Source organism: Borostomias antarcticus, assembly GCF_949987555.1.
Source record: "Borostomias antarcticus genome assembly, chromosome: 9".
Lineage (NCBI taxonomy): Eukaryota > Metazoa > Chordata > Actinopteri > Stomiiformes > Stomiidae > Borostomias > Borostomias antarcticus.
Genome location: NC_140242.1, coordinates 15,823,079 through 15,842,462, shown reverse-complemented (window position 1 = coordinate 15,842,462; position 19,384 = coordinate 15,823,079). Strand labels below are relative to the sequence as shown.

General features: G+C 45.9%; 1 protein-coding gene across 1 annotated transcript in view; it reads right to left on the bottom strand.

The window, feature by feature from the left end:
- reck (reversion-inducing-cysteine-rich protein with kazal motifs) overlaps positions 1-10,900 on the bottom strand; it is a 112,403-nt gene extending 101,503 nt beyond the window's left edge. The window contains exon 1 of the mRNA XM_084443182.1: positions 10,800-10,900. Within this exon, the coding sequence (XP_084299308.1) occupies positions 10,800-10,869 (70 nt within the window). The 5' untranslated portion in view covers positions 10,870-10,900. The remainder of the gene's footprint in view (positions 1-10,799) is intronic.
- Between the last annotated feature and the right edge of the window lie 8,484 nt (positions 10,901-19,384).

Sequence of the window (19,384 nt, the reverse complement as noted above, 5' to 3'; positions counted from 1 at the left end):
TCTCTAGCCCACTCAGGGGCTGAGTTGTGGGGTCTGTGGCGTGGACAGTGGCATGGTGGTGAGACTCCGCCCCCTCAGGTCAGATCTGGTCGAGGACAGTGTACCCCTCTCCGGGCCACATACCCGCCCGCACCGGTGAAGACCATGTGTCTCTAGCCCAATCAGGGGCTGAGTTGTTGGGCCCGTGGCGTGGTGGTGAGACTCCGCCCCCTCAGGTCAGAGCTGGTCGAGGACAGTGTACCCCTCTCCGGGCCACCTATCTGCCCGCACCGGTGAAGACCATGTGTCTCTAGCCCACTCGGGCTGAGTTGTGGGGCCGTGGCGTGGATAGTGGCGTGGGGGTGAGACTCCGCCCCCTCAGGTCAGAGCCAGTCAGGGACAGTGTAGCCCTCTCCGGGCCACCTACCTGACTCAACCGGTGCAGACCGTGTGTCTCTAGCCCACTCAGGGGCTGAGTTGTGGGGCCCGTGGCGTGGATAGTGGCGTGCTGGTTAGGCCCCGCCCCCTTGGGTCACAGCTAGTCGCGGACAGTACAGTGACCTCTGGGCAATTTCAATGCATCCACCAATGAAGACTGTGTCTCTAGCCCACTCAAGAGTTGAGTTGTGGGGCCCGTGGCGTGGATAGTGGCATGGTGATGAGACTCCACCCCCTCAGGTCAGAGCTAGTCGGGGACAGTGTACCCCTCTCCGGGCCACCTACCTGACTCCACCATGAAGACCTCCGGGCAGTCTCCTTGCACCCACTGGTGAAGACTGTGTGTCTCTAGCTCAATCAGGGGCTGAGTTGTGGGGACTGTGGCGTGGTGGCGAGACCACCACGCCACCACGAAGAGAAAGAAAGAAAGAAAGAAAGAAAGAAAGAAAGAAAGAAAGAAAGAAACAAGGAAGGATGGAAGGAAGGATGGAAGGAAGGAAGGAAGGAAGGAAGGAAGGAAGGATGGAAGGAAGGAAGGAAGGAAGGATGGATGGAAGGATGGATGGATGGAAGGATGGAAGGAAGGAAGGATGGAAGGAAGCAAGGATGGAAGGAAGCAAGGATGGAAGGATGGATGGAAGGATGGGAGGAAGGATGCAAGGAAGGAAGGAAGGAGGGAAGGAAGGATGGATGGATGGATGAAAGAAAGATACAAAGTAAGAAAGATGGATGGATGGATGAAAGAAAGAAAGATGGATGGATGGATGGATGAAAGAAAGAAGGATGGATGGAAGAAAGAAAGAAAGAAAGAAAGAAAGAAAGAAAGAAAGAAAGAAAGAAAGAAAGAAAGAAAGAAAGAAAGAAAGAAAGAAAGAAAGAAGGATGGATGGATGGATGGATGGATGGATGAAAGAAAGAAAGAAAGAAAGATAGAAAGAGAAAGAAAGAAAGATAGAAAGAAGGATGGATGGATGAAAGAAAGAAAGAAAAAGAAGGAAGGAAGGAAGGAAGGAAAGAAGGAAGGAAGGATGGAAGGAAGGATGGAAGGAAGGAAGGAAGGAAGGAAGGATGGAAGGAAGGAAGGAAGGAAAGAAAGGAAGGAAGGATGGAAGGAAGGAAGGAAGGAAAGGAAGGAAGGAAGGAAGGATGGATGGATGGATGGATGGAAGGAAGGAAGGATGGAAGGAAGGAAAGAAGGAAGGATGGAAGGATGGATGGAAAGGAAGGAAGGAAGGAAGGAAGGAAGGAAGGAAGGAAGGAAGGAAGGAAGGAAGGATGGAAGGAAGGATGGAAGGAAGGAAGGAAGGAAGGGAAGAAAGGAAGGATGGATGGAGGGAAGGAAGGAAAGAAGGATGGAAGGAAGGAAGTGAATGAATGAATATGAATGCTACCACAATAGTCATAAAAGGGTGCCTGTACAGAGAGCCTGCACGTGTCCCCAAATTCAAATCCCAACTGACACTGTGAGCATCCTCTCATTCACTTCAATGGAAAGGCATGTCCGATTCAGACAGCTCTCTCTCAAAAAGTATAAATGTCACAGCCTAGATATTGACACCGTAGGAATCCTGAGAAAATGCTGAACATTTTAGGATATGATATGTCCGTGTAGCTTAAAAACTGTAGGCATGGCGACGAGTTAGAAAAAGGGTAAAAATGCAAAATTAGCAGCTCAAAAGCTAGAGTGTGGGCCCATACGTTTCAATGGGGAGCACAGTTGCCGAACAAATCGTCATACCGTGAAAACTATAAGTCACACAGCTTAGATACCTATATTGTACGAATCAGCACAGTTGTGTGAATGTTTTGATGTATAATATGTGTGTGAGCTTTCAAAACTGTAGGAGTGCCAGCAGTTTACAAATTGTGTGAATATTTTCAAAGCAACAGCTGCCACCACTCTAAAAACATAATGATACTGAACATTCCACCAGCAGTTTCAATGGCACAAAAATTACTATTAAAAGTTAAATTACTAAAAAACTATAAAAAATATCAAAAATCTGAATACATCCGTTAAAGAGCTAAACATCGTGAACATTTTAAAATTTGAATGAAGTTTCTAGCACAAAGTATGAAGAACTAGTTAAGGTTCAAAAAAGCGGGGAGAATAATAATAACTAGAAAGTACATTTCCTGGAGAAAATGTGAGGTGGGCTAGCTTCTGCAGCTGTATGCAACAGCTACTGCTAGAACTACTATGGACAAGGCAATCTCCATGCACCCACCTGCGAAGACCGTGCGTCTCTAGCCCACTCAGGGGCTGAGTTGTGGGGTCTGTTGCGTGGACAGTGGCCTGGTGGTGAGACTCCGCCCCCTCAGGTCAGAGCTGGTCGAGGACAGTGTACCCCTCTCCGGGCCACCTACCCGCCCGCACCGGTGAAGACCATGTGTCTCTAGCCCACTCAGGGACTGAGTTGTGGGGCCGTGGCGTGGATAGTGGCGTGGGGGGTGAGACTCCACCCCCTCAGGTCAGAGCCAGTCAGGGACAGTGTAGCCCTCTCCGGGCCACCTACCTGACTCAACCGGTGAAGACCGTGTGTCTCTAGCCCACTCAGGAGCTGAGTTGTGGGGCCCGTGGCGTGGATAGTATATATGTAGGGGTGGGATGTCTGCCCACCTCCCTTGTTCTCTGTAAAGCGCATTGTGTTGCCTCTGGCTATGAAATGCGCTATATAAATAAAGCTTTGATTGATTTGATTGATTGATAGTGGCGTGCTGGTTAGGCCCCGCCCCCTTGGGTCACAGCTAGTCTGGGACAGTACAGTGACCTCTGGGCAATTTCAATGCATCCACCAATGAAGACTGTGTCTCTAGCCCACTCAAGAGTTGAGTTGTGGGGCCCGTGGCGTGGATAGTGGCGTGGTGATGAGACTCCACCCACTCAGGTCAGAGCCAGTCGGGGACAGTGTACCCCTCTCCGGGCCACCTACCCGACTCCACCATGAAGACCTCTGGGCAGTCTCCTTGCACCCACTGGTGAAGACTGTGTGTCTCTAGCTCAATCAGGGGCTGAGTTGTGGGGTCTGTGGCGTGGTGGCGAGACCACCACGCCACCACGATGAGAAAGAAAGAAAGAAAGAAAGAAGGAAGGAAGGATGGAAGGATGGAAGGATGGAAGGAAGGATGGAAGGAAGGAAGGAAGCAAGGATGGAAGGAAGGATGGAAGGAAGGAAGGAAGGAAGGAAGGAAGGATGCAAGGAAGGAAGGAAGGAGGGAAGGAAGGAAGGATGGATGAAAGAAAGAAAGTAAGAAAGATGGATGGATGGATGAAAGAAAGATAGAAGGATGGATGAAAGAAAGATGGAAGGATGGATGAAAGAAAGAAAGAAAGAAAGAAAGAAAGAAAGAAAGAAAGAAAGAAAGAAAGAAAGAAAGAAAGAAAGAAAGAAAGAAAGAAAGAAAGAAAGAAAGAAAGAAAGAAGGATGGATGGATGGATGAAAGAAAGAAAGAAAGAAAGAAAGAAAGAAAGAGAAGGAAGGAAGGAAGGAAGGATGGAAGGAAGGAAGGAAGGAAGGAAGGATGGAAGGAAGGAAGGAAGGAAGGAAGGAAGGAAGGAAGGAAGGAAGGAAGGAAGGAAGGAAAGAAGGGAAGGAAGGAAAGATGGAAGGAAGGAAAGGAAGGAAGGAAGGAAGGAAGGAAGGAAGGAAGGATGGATGGATAGAAGGAAGGAAGGATGGAAGGAAGGAAGGATGCAAGGAAGGAAGGAGGGAAGGAAGGATGGATGGATGAAAGAAAGAAAGTAAGAAAGATGGATGGATGGATGAAAGAAAGATAGAAGGATGGATGAAAGAAAGAAAGAAAGAGAAAGAAAGAAAGAAAGAAAGAAAGAAAGAAAGAAAGAGAAAGAATGAAGGAAGGATGGAAGGAAGGATGGAAGGATGGAAGGAAGGAAGGAAGGAAGGAAGGAAGGAAGGAAGGAAGGAAAGAAAGGAAGGAAGGAAAGATGGAAGGATGGAAGGATGGATGGAAGGAAGGAAAGGAAGGAAGGAAGGAAGGAAGGAAGGAAGGAAGGATGGATGGATAGAAGGAAGGAAGGAAGGAAGGAAGGAAGGAAGGAAGGAAGGAAGGAAGGAAGGAAGGAAGGAAGGAAGGAAGGAAGGGAAGAAAGGAAGGATGGATGGAAGGAAGGAAGGAAGGAAGGAAGGAAGGAAGGAAGGAAGGAAAGATGGAAGGAAGGAAGGAAGGAAGGAAAGGAAGGAAGAAAGGATGGAAGGAAGGAAGGAAGGAAGGAAGGAATATGAATGCTACCACAATAGTCATAAAAGGGTGCCTGTACAGAGAGCCTGCACGTGTCCCCAAATTCAAATCCCAACTGACACTGTGAGCATCCTCTCATTCACTTCAATGGAAAGGCATGTCCGATTCAGACAGCTCTCTCTCAAAAAGTATAAATGTCACAGCCTAGATATTGACACCGTAGGAATCCTGAGAAAATGCTGAACATTTAAGGATATGATATGTCCGTGTAGCTTAAAAACTGTAGGCATGGCGACGAGTTAGAAAAAGGGTAAAAATGCAAAATTAGCAGCTCAAAAGCTAGAGTGTGGGCCCATACGTTTCAATGGGGAGCACAGTAGCCGAACAAATCGTCATACCGTGAAAACTATAAGTCACACCGCTTAGATACCTATATTGTACGAATCAGCACAGTTGTGTGAATGTTTTGATGTATAATATGTGTGTGAGCTTTCAAAACTGTAGGAGTGCCAGCAGTTTACAAATTGTGTGAATATTTTCAAAGCAACAGCTGCCACCACTCTAAAAACATAATGATACTGAACATTCCACCAGCAGTTTCAATGGCACAAAAATTACTATTAAAAGTTAAATTACTAAAAAACTATAAAAAATATCAAAAATCTGAATACATCCGTTAAAGAGCTAAACATCGTGAACATTTTAAAATTTGAATGAAGTTTCTAGCACAAAGTATGAAGAACTAGTTAGGGTTCAAAAAAGCGGGGAGAATAATAATAAGAAAGAAAGAAAGAAAGAAATAGTGGGAATATCACAAGTTGGGCTAGCTTCTGCAAGCTAGCCCACCTAATAAAGAAAGAAAGAAAGAAATAGTGGGAATATCACAAGTTGGGCTAGCTTCTGCAAGCTAGCCCACCTAATTACTAAAAAACTATAAAAAATATCAAAAATCTAAATACATCCGTTAAAGAGCTAAACATTGTGAACATTTTAAAGTTTGAATGAAGTTTCTAGCACAATGTATGAAGAAGTTATAAAGGAGACAAAAAACGGGGAGAATAATAATAAAGAAAGAAAGAAAGAAATAGTGGGAATATCACAAGTTGGGCTAGCTTTTGCAAGGTAATTAAAAGTACTTAACAGTTACTAACATCAGAAGACATAGACTAAACTGTGGTTACATTACTTAAAGCAACTGAATATTTTCATTGTATCATCTCTCACCTGCTAATCGCGATGCACGCCATTGACATGCTAAAAACATTAGCGATCTAAAAATCTGTGATTGTTGGCATTGATTTTTTTTTTGGGGGGGGGGTTCAGGAGGTCCCGTTGGGGGGGAGGGCCACACCTTTAAGGCAATAATAGGGGAAACACTGTAATAGACTTATTTATTTATAACAGACTGTAAAACCCGCTGCACTGTTTCACAATTAGCGAATGTGATACTTGTGTTTCATGAGGTTGCTGGCGTTACAACTAGCCTTTTACATAAATTGCATTTAGCACCGTCGGTAGACTTCGTTAGTTTTGCCCAAATCCCAATAGCAGCACCGTTTGTCCATGAGCTTGTCAATATTTCGGTACTGACCCAATGACGTACCGGTACCAAAAAATACCGGTTCCCGATACCCATCCCTACTGTCATCATATATAAAATGATCCAGTATTGTAATCATATATAAAATGTCCAGTATTGTCATCATATATAAAATGATCCAGTATTGTAATCATATATGAAATGTCCAGTATTGTCATCATATATAAAATGTCCAGTATTGTCATATGTCCAGTATTGTGATCATATATAAAATGATACAGTACTGTCATCATATATAAAATGATCCAGTATTGTCATCATATATAAAATGTCCAGTACTGTCATCATATATAAAATGATCCAGTATTGTCATCATATATCCAATATTGTCATCATATGTCCAGTACTGTCATCATATATAAAATGTCCAGTACTGTCATGTACTGTTATATCATATATAAGCCCTTAACCATCAGAGGAGCACGTGTACAGTTGTCTGCTCTGCTGACTAGAGTAGGTAATGAGCCTCTTTGAACGGCTGCCGTCTGCACAGACAGAGGAGACGAACACAAACCACAAAGCCACTTTAGACAGTCTCTCAAGACTCTGGCAGTTTGTTTGACTCAGATATGTCTGCGCGTCGGGGGAGAGCAGAGAACAGCCGTGAACACGATGTTCCAGAGAAGGGACCGGTCTTGTTGAGGCGACACTTAAAAGGCACTAAATTGTTTTCACACGTCTATTAAACTTTCCTCTCCGTTGAGGACACTTGAAACATGTCTTCAGACGACCATGCAGAGAGAGGACAGCAGAGCGTCCAGCTGTTTGAAATGACATCTGGGACAGAGAGAGAGAGAGAGAGAGAGAGAGAGAGGGAACCATGAAAGGGATGGAGGGAACAGGGAACAGAGAAGGATGAGAGACTGGAAATACAGAGGGATGAGAGAGAAGAGAATGATGGATGAGTGTGTAGAATCCTGAAAGGTACGGGGTGAAAATGAGAGGGCCTCAGGTTATTCCACCATGTAGCCTCACAGCTCTACGTTCACTGGAGACAAGTGGACAGTCTGAACTCATCTCAGCTAACACTAAAAACAAGACAACACACACATTGTAGCAGGCTATCTCAGAGAAGAGCCAGTAACAGGGGATGTGTGTGTGTGTATGTGTGTTAGGTGTGTATGAGTATGCGTGTGTGTGTGTGTGTATGCCTGTGTGTGTATATGTTTGTTAGGTGTGTATGTGTACTGTATGCATCTGTGTGCTTGTGTGTGTGTGCGTGTGTGTTTGTGTGTGTGCGTGTTTGTGTGTGGTATGTGTGTGTGTGTGTGTGGTATGTGTGTGTGTGTGTGGTGTGTGTGTGTGTGCATATATCCATAGGTGCATATGTTAAAGTATGTAAATGTAGCTAGTCCATTCCAGTGCAGCCTTCTATACATGTGTTCCCCAGGTGTGTGAGCAGAGTATGTGCACGTGTGAGTCGTCCACGTGTTTCCAACTTCCACAACACCTGAACACCATCAGCAGGCAGAGAACAGACGCGCGCGCGCGTGTGTGTGTGTGTGTCCAGATGGATGGGCTGGTCCTGCTCCTTGCTTCATATTTAATTATGAAAATCAAAAGGGACGAGGAGCCGACCTAATCCATACTGGGCAGCTGAGATAGTGTGTGTGTGTGTGTGTGTGTGAGAGAGAGAGAGAGAGAGAGAGAGAGAGAGAGAGAGAGTGGGTATGGAAAGTAAATGAACCAGCCTAATGGACAGCATATGTCCAGGTAGAGGGCAGGGGAGGGGGGAGGATGGGGGAGGTTGAAGGAGGGAGGAGGAGAGGAGGGCTCCACTCCAGCCTGGGCGTCTGTTTTTTGGGAAGGATCAAACGAGGAGCACATGTCCTTCTCTATTACATAAGGAGCCCTCTTATCCTCCTTCTCCTCTCCTCCTATACTCTCCTATCCTCCCTCTTCTCTCCTTCTCTCCTCTCTAAGATGTGTAAGATGTATTTATTTAAATAGGGAGAGAGCATATCAATGAACATTTAAAATCAATTGTAAACATGCCAGATTTAGCCAGCAGGCTCATTTTCATCTGTTGGCAGGTCCTCTCCTCCCTCTCCTTCTCTCTTCTCCTCTCCTCCCTCTCCTCCTGTCCTCTCCTTCTCTCTTCTCCTCTCCTCCTGTCCTCTCCTTCTCTCTTCCTCTCCTCTCCTCCTGTCCTGAGGTGTCTAGCTGCCCTCTTCTGTCTGTAAAAGATCTTGTCAGCCTACAGAGAACCTGGGCTTCAGTTCCACTCTGCAGGCTTCACCAAACAGGTCTCTTAAGGAAGCAAGCAAGACATTGAGGCCAGTAACAGGCGTTGTAAATGACAATGTGTTCTTAATGACTTGCCTGTCGAAATAAAGGTTAAATAAAAAGATAATAGCAGCTCCATTTTCTGCAGCCTGTCCTGTCTCTAGGAAGGGCTGTGTTGTTTCATAGTTGTGCAAACGTCAACTGGGGTTCTGATCTCCTATCTGATATCATCTCTTTGAAGTCTAAAAGAGGCATGACAGACTGTGGTTATTCCCCAATCCTAGTCAAGTCTGATCCTTCCACACACATACACCCACGCACACGAACGCACGCACACACACACACACACACACATGCATGCACACACGCTGTCTGGTTGTCCTTCAACGTTGTGACATGTATGCTTTACATGGGGGGGGGGTGGTTAGAAAATCACCCTCAGATCTCCAACTTGTTTTGTTTGTGTCTCTTGATCTGGGCTGGCTGTACAGTAGGCCTAGGCTAGTCTACCTGGATCCATAAAATAATAATTAAGAGTAGCCTAGGATCAATGTTCAAACATACTGTGCTTCAGTTGGTTTTTTATTTTTTTTTAAACTAACATTCTTGACTTTTACTAGTTAGACCCAATATATGCATGAGAGCATATCATATATAATTTAGCCTTTATGGATATTAACCTTAAACTTCAGTCTGGACCTAAAAATCTATATTTACAAAACTACGGCCAACTAAGTTTTATGAACAGAACAATTATCATGTTTGTGGGATATAGTAAGATTCTAGAAACGTGCATTCATACTGGACATTTCAGCAGGGCAAGAGACAGACATTAATCTCGCATCTCGAACCTAGCCCCTAGCCTCGACTTTGAGGAGTTTAAATTGGTTGCAGATGCATTCTGAAAACATGGACGACTGGCCTCAATGGCAGCCGAATGAAAAGAAAACAAAAGGCCTACATAAACTGTCACTTGAGTAGGCCTAGGTAGGCCCTACAAGTTTCTGTATTTAGGTTTATGGAAGGTTGAATAACGCAAGACAATGAAGAAATGCCGTTATCACGCGTCACCGGCGCGGGCTGATCTAATGTCCAGATGTGCTGTCGCTCAGGACCTGTTAGTCTGAATGTTGGGGCACGAACGACAATGTGTGTCCCAAATGAACTTCTGAAAATGCCCCGTGTTTCATGTTAGGCTACAGTCTAGCACATACTGTGACAGATGTCTAGCGTCAGAGAAACTCCAGCGAGATATTATTTAACCCGCATCCTGAGCGCATGTGGACTTCCAAAGGCACTTCCCCGGAGATCAAAGCGCCTCGCACGGCCAGATGCTAATTTATGGTCCCGGCGCCCCTACCCAGAACCCCTCCACCGCACCGAGACCTAGGCCCTCCACCGACACCCAGATCAATAGCTCAATACAGCCGAGGAGCGGATACAAATTCTCGCCCTAAATGAATGTTGATGAGAAACAAAGTAACCTGAACTTGAACAGAGAAACCCCAGGCCGCCTCCACGGCGACAGCCCCAAACGGCGGAGGACAAAGTGTAACAAATGTGACAAAATGGCAAAAGCCACAAGGTTGTGTTGACTTAAGCATTAGCATGACAATGCGATGTCAAGAGCAGTGGTTTTACAATAGAAGGTTATTAGATTTATGCTGCGTGGGACTGATGTTTTACTGCAACTAATAGGCTAGGCTAATCAAAGATTATAATTATTCACAATAACCAAATCCATGGGTAAACATTTCCCCCAAATTCACCCTAATAGATTGATAAAGCTGCATTAATCTAGTTGTGGACTAAGCTGGAACAGCCCCGGCCTAATACTCGCCGCTCACTGAATCAATGGAGGTCTGCGGTGGCCGTGGTAGCCTATATGGGGGCAGAGTTGGAATGAAATGCAGCATCTAGGCTGGAGTTATGAGGTAACCCTCTGTTCCGCTATGAAATGAACCCTGTTCGCTAGGAAAACTCCCCGCTCCCTTCGTCTGAGAGACAGGCGCAATCAAGTTCATTATCGTTGACGGTCCGCTATGTTGACGGTCCCCTATGTGAACGGAATAGCCCGTGGACAGTGACTGCTAAAGCAGTTTGTTCTGTTATAGATAAAAACTGCAGCTACAACGGGCTGCTCGTATCCCAGGATGCGAGCTGATGCGAATCAACAAGTTTTAACTCGGCGCACTGAAAAGTCGAGTCGCCTCTCACGGTTTCTTCACAATGCAAGTAGCACAGATAGGGTACCGACTGTAAAATATGAAACCGAATCGGTTCATTAAAGCCCAAAAACACTTACAGCGAAAGGGGTATCAATTACAGTGTGGAACGAAATAAGTGCAAACTTACCCTGAGTGAGAACCAGATCGTAGAAGTTGAAGGCGAGGAGAAAAATGATTATCTCAAAACACACATACATCTTATTGAAATCCTAAAGTGCATTGTGAACGAAAAGACAAATATAACAGTGTGTTTGCCGCTGTAAACTCCATGGGACCGTCTGGATCTGCGGCTCCTCCGTCTCTCTGTCTGTTCGCAGCAGGCCGAGCAGCGCAGATGGAGACCTGGCCGCGGACATACTGAGCATGCGCGCATCGGGGGAAGGGGGGGAGGTCCCCTTAGCCATCGTCGTTCTCAAAGGTCCCAAGAGAGCTGGATTAACCCTGTCCATACACTATCTATCTATCTATCTATCTATCTATCTATCTATCTATCTATCTATCTATCTATCTATCTATCTATCTATCTATCTATCTATCTATCTATCTATCTATCTATCTATCTATCTATCTATCTATCAATAGGGTTGGTGAATGGTGACTAACCCTATTGAGATACATAGCTGTTGACAAATATCACAACTTGAGGGAGGGAACGCATATTTGCAAAGCCAGAATAGACCAGGCAGAGCAGACAGTGATATGTGCAACATTTTGGGTGAAGGTCAAGGAACATTTAAGTGAACAAATAGGCCTAATTGAATAGATATGCCTGTTAATTTGCGGTGTAGGCCCTACACACTGTGAAACAAGACATAACTCTATGCAACTAAATCATTTCATGGACAGCAGGTGATGCATTGTTCAGTATGAATCAACGCTGACAGGTCGCGCCTTTTGCTGGAGGTATAGTGAGTGACTCCTGGTCCTGATGATATCCTGAGGAAACCAAAACACAGACAGCTGGTCAGCGGAGATGTTGTTTCCCTGATAGAAAACAACAACAGCAGCAGGGCAGGACGTCTGGGCCGACAAGGATCTAATGTTGGGGTGAAGAGACAATCAGTGTAGTGGTGCCTGGGGCTATGTCAGTAATGTGCATTCTCTAATGCCTAGGGCTATTTGAGTAATGTGAATTCTCTCTTTGTCTGTGTGTCTCTCTATCTCTGTCTGTTTCTTTCTGTCTCTCTCTCTCTCTCTCTCTGAAAACTCTCTGGGAACTCAATTAAATTAAATTAAATTCAAATCAAAGGGGCTTTATTGGCATGGGAAACATGTTTACATTGCCAAAGCAAGTGAAAAATAAAGCTATAAATGAAATAAAATAGAGCGTTGACTCGTTACTGTAGCCTACTGTTAGAAAATGTATAAATAGTAAAATTGTGAAGTAAAAATGTAATTAAATACTAGTAGCATTTCCAGTGTGGCTTGTGTTTCCCTAGTTGTCCTTTTCCTATCACAGCAGGTCACACGTCCTGCTGCTGTGGCTGTCCTTCCTGCTGTGGCTGTCCTTCCTGCTGCTGTGAATGCACATTGCAGTATTTCACCTAACAGATATGTGACTTTATTGATATTTAGTTTGTTTACTTTGTAGGTCTGTGTGACCTTTGGGAAATATATGCTTCTAATATGTTCATATAGTTGGTAGTGCAGCTCGGTTTCCACCTCATTTTGTGTGCAGTGGGTCTGTCTATGGCAGCCTTTCTCCATGGCAAGGCTGTGCTCAGATGTACATCTGTACATAGTCAAAGATTTTTTACATTTTTGATCAGTCATTGTCCCTGAGAATACTCTCTCGATTTCTATCTCTCTCTCTCTCTCTCTGAGAAGTCTCTATTTTTGTGCCTGTGTGTGTGTATGTGTGTATGTGTGTGTATATATAGTGTATGTGTGTCTGTGTGCATGTGTCTGTGTGTGTACAGTATGTCTGTATGTATGTCTGTGTGTGTGTGTGTCTGAGTGTGTGTGTGTGAGAGAGAGAGTGAGTGTGTGTGTATACTGTATGTCTGTATGTGTGAGTTTGTGTTTATGTGTGTGTGAGTGTGTGTATTTGTGTGAGTGAGTGTGTGTATGTGTGTGTGTGTACAGTATGTGTGTGTTCCAACGCAGTGACCCCTATGTATTTTCAAATGTACATGCTAATTCACAGGAAGTCATTGTGAATGATGTGGACTACAGTGAGGTGTTCCTGTTGGAAGTAGGCTGTACTTCTGATTCTAGTTTAGAAGAGGCGTTTCTCTCTAAACAGCTAAAGTACCAGCCGCTGGTACAGGCCATTATACGGCTACAACTACAAGTGTCAGCTAATTGTGTTCATATTTGGCAGCCTGCGCCATGTCCATAGGTTAGTAGTCTGAGTCCTGAGTATTATGGGGTTGACCAAGTGTGAAGCAAAGCAGACTGCTAAATATTGCTCAATCTCCTCCATTATTGGCAGCCGCTGCATTTGGAAGGGAAGATGTTTTCTGTACTCATAACTCCCCTGGTGTTAGTGGTATTTTCTGTATGCTTACTGTACATCATTATTATTTATATTATACCCTCATATATGTATGTGTGTGTATGTATGTGCATGTAAGTGTAGCCAGGCTCAATCTGCGTTGTGTTTACGGAGCACACTGGAGGACGACGTGCATTCAAATATCTCTTTTATTGTTGACGGTTCCTGCATGGACATCTGCATGGACATGTAGACAGGGCACGAGAACACATTAGCCTCTGGCAATAGTTCGTCGCTCGTTGGCTAACCCTTGTTGCACCCATACTCCGCAAAAGGGCTAGTTATGCACAACACGAGGCCGCGCGAGCTACCACAGCCATACAAATATACATAACTATTTACATACACACACGTTTTTGCATCGCCAAAGTAAAAATACTAAAATGAAATAATACATCAGGAAGCAATCCAAAAACATGGCATACCTGCATGGACATGTAGACAGGGCACGAGAACACATTAGCCTCTGGCAATAGTTCGTCGCTCGTTGGCTAACCCTGCAGTCATGAAAACGGGGAAACATTGTTTTTATACTCTTATGTGAAATAAAAGTGACCTCAAGTCTAACATCACTCATTCAATATGAAATACTTCAAATCTCCCAGGGGGGGGGGTTACATACACTATAACAGCAGACTAAGGGGCGAATTCACTAAAGCAAATTGCGCCCGCTAATTGCACCATAATATTGCGCGTCAGTTGCGCCCGCTATGTGCTCCGTTTTAAAAACCTATTCACTAAAGACATTGCGCTAATAATATCCCAGCGCAAACACGCCCATTCGGTGTTTGCGGCTGAGTGCAATTTGCTGCTGATATAGGAAATGACTATAAATACTGCGCATGCAGCGCATACAACTCGTATGCATATCATTGGACAATGGCAGACAGAAAAAGAAAGATACGATTTTCAGACAGCGAACTTGAAGGCCTCACGGACGAGGTTCAAAAACATGTCTCACAGCTTTCGGCAAAAAATATCACGACTTCAGCAAAAAATCATATTTGGGGTTTAATTTCCCAATCAGTCAGTGCCATTTGTGTGTGTAAACGCGGAAGACTGCAAACGGAGGTGGAATGATTTAAGGAAAAATTGTCATTTTATGTTATGCAAGTTGCAGCACGATGATCTGGCATACTTTTGGGGGAGTGTATAACATTGCCCCACCGGTACGATCTAGGCATCTAAACGGCTTTTCAGGATTCCAAATGTGCACCCAATCACACCGCGCGTCCTGATGTGAGCCCAGTTGTACGCCGCCTCTCCAACGTTGGAAGGATTACGCACGGGAGTCATCATCCATGGCTGAAGATGATACCTGCCGTCACCTATGATACAAAAGCAAAATATTTTCAAGACCATTCAAATAAAACAAATATTGTGTAGGCTATGTTTTTATTTATTTATTTATACCTATATCGGCCCCCAGCCGTTCAATGACCAGCTATAGGGAATGCGCAGTTTCGCGTATAGACTATTATACGCACAGTTTCGTGCTATGTAGGCTATTATATTCATTGGGGGAGCTTGGACTCGCTGGGGACGGGTGGAGAGACGCATAGTCAACTGAGCCTCCCCAGACGCGACTTCATCCTCCAGTTGGCTGAAGAGCTGCGCGCTCTGGTGTCCAAACAGTTACCGCGGTGGTTCTAGTGTTAAATCAAAAAGTGACCTTCTTCTAAATATTCTCTCACGAACAACATGACTGGCATTGCGATGCCTTCGCCTCGCAACAATCACTGCTGCCATGATCAGCGGACAGGCTGGCCGCGACACACCCCTTGCGCTTAAATACCACCACGTTTCTGAAAACGGTATTAATTTCACTTTAACTGCGTGAGGCAATTTGCGCCGATGTTTGTGAATTGGGCGGGTTTTGCAATAATGTTCATTTGCATAGAAAGGGGAACATTCTCCGCCCATATTACCTAATTTAAATATGAGCTAATAACACCGGCGCAGAGCAACGCAATGACGAACGCAACGCAGTTAACACCGTATTTCACCCTTTGCGAGGGCTTTGTGAATAGCAAACATAATTTTTGACTTATTTGCACAGGCTTTGCGTCAGGAAAAGCTGCGCAATCCTTTAGTGAATTCGCCCCTAAGTACTGTCACAAGATTAGCTTAGACAGACCGACAGCACTGACCTTGTTGCACCCATACTCCGCAAAAGGGAAGGAAATATAGATGCGCAGACAGTTAACCCCACAAGGTCACGCCCCCAGATACCCCAAAACCAATCCCCAGCCCTGTGTATAATAAATCAACCAATTAAAATAAAAAGGCGAGCAGAAACCCAAGGAAAATAATAATAATTAAAGTTATACAATAAGAAAATCTAGTGGAACAATATTAATCCTGTTACACTCACCCCTACTGATTTCACTAGATTTCTCTTAACACGGGACCACCCACAGGATTACAGAAAATGCATCTCAGATGCTATGAAAATGAAAAGAGCAACACTCAAACACATCCACAACGTGACACCCACACATCCACCCCAAAAAAACAAATCTCATCAGAGATAAAGAGTAACCAGGTATGATCCATAATCCAGACTATAAAAAGTCAACCAGTCATAAAGCTATCCAGTTAAGGACTAAGAAGAACAAGGGGTAGCTAATCCCTCATAAATCTATAGAAAAACATGCCATGTACACGTTACGCACAGAGACCATACTCAAAATTACAACTCACTGTCTAATACAATAGACCAGGCCTACTCGCCTCACAATACTAGTCCGCGTAGTGACTAATTGAAACCAAAGGGGAGGTGGAGGTGTGCTCACTTATCCTAAACTATACCTTGGGCCCCAAAACACCCTAGCGCTTTTCAAAAAGGTTTCTAACCCATCGTGAGGACATGGTCTGAATCAGTCTACGCACCGGCTTGATAAGCCTACCTCGCCTAGTACGAACGCCACCACGCACACTACTCGTGCCCGGCAAGTTAGGAGAGGGGCCTAAGACACTCACAGAGGGCTCAACAGATGGAGAGCGCTCACTCCCAGAGGGTACACCCAAAGCCAAGCTAGGCTCTGTGGCAGACTCAATACTGACTTGAGACAGAGGGGCACATTCTCGATTCACCTCAACAAGGTCAGAACCCCTATCCTCCTCTTCGTCCACCATGGCAAGAGTCTGGTCCTTCAGGTACCTCCTCCTTACATCCTCCATTACCTCATCAGAGTCCGACATCTCAGTCCCATCCTTTCCAGATCCAGATCCACAATCCAACAGATCGCCCTCACTCATATCCAAGTGATCCACATTGTCATCTCCTGTGGCGTCAGCACTGTCCTCTCCACAGACTTCCTCACTCGCTCCATCCTGGTCCGCCTCTTCATCATTCTCACAGAGTCCAGACCCACCAGCCGGAAAGTCCACTGTGCTCACAGCCACGCAGCCCCCATCCCTACCAGCGCTTGACGGCGGCTCTGCTGGTTCCCCCTGAAGATCGGCAACCCACTGAGAGGTCCTGTCATCGACCTCTTCCCCTTGACCAGAATTCACAGTCACCTCAACGCTCATGCTACCCCCCGAGAGTGATAGACACTCCTCCGACCCCTCATAGTCAGGTAGCGGCAGAAAGTTGACAGGCATGATCAAATTCCTATGAACTGTTTTGACAGGACCAACAGGGCTTCTGATTTGATAAGTATTCAGCTCAGGATTCTTAGATACCACAACATACACAGTACTTCCCCAGCGGTCTGCCAGCTTCCTACGCCCCCTTTCCCCTTTGTTAGCTAGCAAGACCCTGTCACCCACATTCACAGAATGACCCTTGACTTTTCTGTTGTACACCTCTGCCTGCTTGTGTTGCTGCTTGTCTGCGTGTGCCTGAGCTAGTGTCATTGCCTCCCTTAGATCTCGACCCAGAGACTGAACATACCTGTCCATGTCAACTGTCTCCCCATCCAAAAGTACACTTTCAAACATGAGATCTACGGGCAATCTGGGTGTGCGGCCATACATCAAAAAGAAAGGTGGGAAACCCGTGGTTTCATGGATAGTGCAGTTGTAAGCGAACGTCAGTGTGTTGAGCACCTGAGGCCACTTAGACTTTGACCTGGGAGGCAGAGAACGAATCATGTTCCCTAGAGTACGATTCATCCTCTCGCACTGGCCATTCCCCATAGGATGATATGGTGTGGTCCTCGATTTGTCAACCCCTGCCAGTTGGAGCATCTCAGCGATCAGTGTGCTTTCAAAGTTTGCACCACGATCCGAATGAATGCACCCCGGAAAACCATAAACACAAAAGTAGTTGTTCCATAGAACTCGTGCAACGGCTTTCGCGGACTGATTGGGGCACGCATACGCACACGCAAGTCTCGTAAAGTGATCAGTCACTACAAGTACATCGACTGTCTTCCCATTTGAGTCTTCGGCCGACCAGAAGTCTATACAGACTAGTTCTAATGGGGCAGTGGTAACTATGGACACGAGGGGGGCTCTGGCTTCTGGCTCAGGAGCTTTGCTAACTATACACCTCTTGCAGTTGTGAACATACTCCTTTGTGTCTCTCTCAAGTGTGTCCCAGTAAAACCTCTGTCTGGCCAGCCAGAGTGTTCGTTGTTGTCCCTGATGCCCGGCATCATCATGCACTCCTTTCAGCACGGCGCTTCTCAGTCCTTCAGGGACTAGATACTGGAACAGCTTCTGCTTAGTCACAGGGTGTTTCGACACCCGATACACTATCCCTAAGCACGTGGTGAGCTTTCCCCACTGCCTGAGCGTTCTCAGTGTTCCACAAGTCTCATGGACTCTCTCACGTCTAGATGGTCGACGACCTCGATCAAGGAAGAACTTCACCCTGCTGACAGTAGGATCTTGCATCTGCCTGTCTAGCAGCTCCCCATGGGTGAACACTGGGAGAGGGTTCTGGCCTGTCATTGCCATAGATTTCAACTGCTGTGCATGAGACATGGCCCTCACTGTCGCTCCGTCATCCCAGTAGCGGTGACTAGCCAGCACCGCAGACACTTCATCACGTGAGACACTGCCACCCGTCTTCCTCTCCCTCACATGGATCGTGTTGACCGACTCAGCACCTGGCGCACAGGAAGCCCCAGTCTCTCTCATTTCATGTAGCTCGGCTGACAAGCGGAACATGTCTTGCACAGAGTCAACGCGTAGATTCTCCGCTTCCTCCAGCAGGTCCGCATACGGTGTTCTCGTCAGCCGGTGTAGCATTCTTGGTCTCACAAAAGGTTCTCGGCTAAGCGCATCAGCCACCACGTTCTTCGGCCCAGGGATGTACTGAATGTCAAAGTCAAAGGGCGCTAGCTTTGCCACCCAACGCTGCTCACATGCATCCAGTTTTGGCTTTGTCAAGATGTACTTCAACGGGTTATTGTCTGTCCACACTGTGAACTGGTGGCCCCGGAGCCAATGACTGAACTTGTCACAAATCGCCCATTTCATAGCGAAAAACTCGAGACGGTGAGCAGGGTACTTTGACTGTGCGTGATTCAGAGATTTACTGGCAAATGCGATGGGCCTGGCCTTGCTGTCATTAGGAGACAGTTGAGATAAGACAGCACAAAGACCACTGGTAGACGCATCAACAGAGAGAAGGAATGGCTTGCTAAAGTCAGGGTGGGCCAGCAACACCTTGTCAACGAGAGCGGCCTTCAAGCTCCCGAACGCCTGCTTGCACTCAGGAGACCAGTCTCCAGGGCCAAGTTGACGACTGGGGACAGATCTTAGTTTCCCCTTGGAGTGGCGGGGCTTTCTGCGACCCGTGGTCAGAGCAAAGAGCGGTCTAGCGAGTGTTGAACAGTTCTCAATGAAGTGTTGGTAGTAGACTACCATTCCCAGGAACGAACAGATCTTTTTAGCAGAAGGCGTAACACCATCAGCCTCCATTACATCCTCCTCAGACACATTCACTATCGCCTCCACCTTGTCGGGGTCACTCGAAATGCCATCCTGTGAGATGATGTGGCCTAAGAACTTCACAGACCGCCGTAGGAAGTGACATTTGGCAGGTGACAGCTTCAAGTTATGCTCACTCAGACGGTGGAACACCATTTCAATCCGAGTCAGACTCTCTTCCTCAGTCCGGCCAAAGACCAGGACATCGTCTAAATAACAGAGGAGAGTGAGAAAGTTTTGATCGCCAAAGATGGTAAGCATCATCCTCATGAAAGTGGCCGGACTATTACATAGAGCCTGTGGCAGACGGTTATACTCGTGCAACC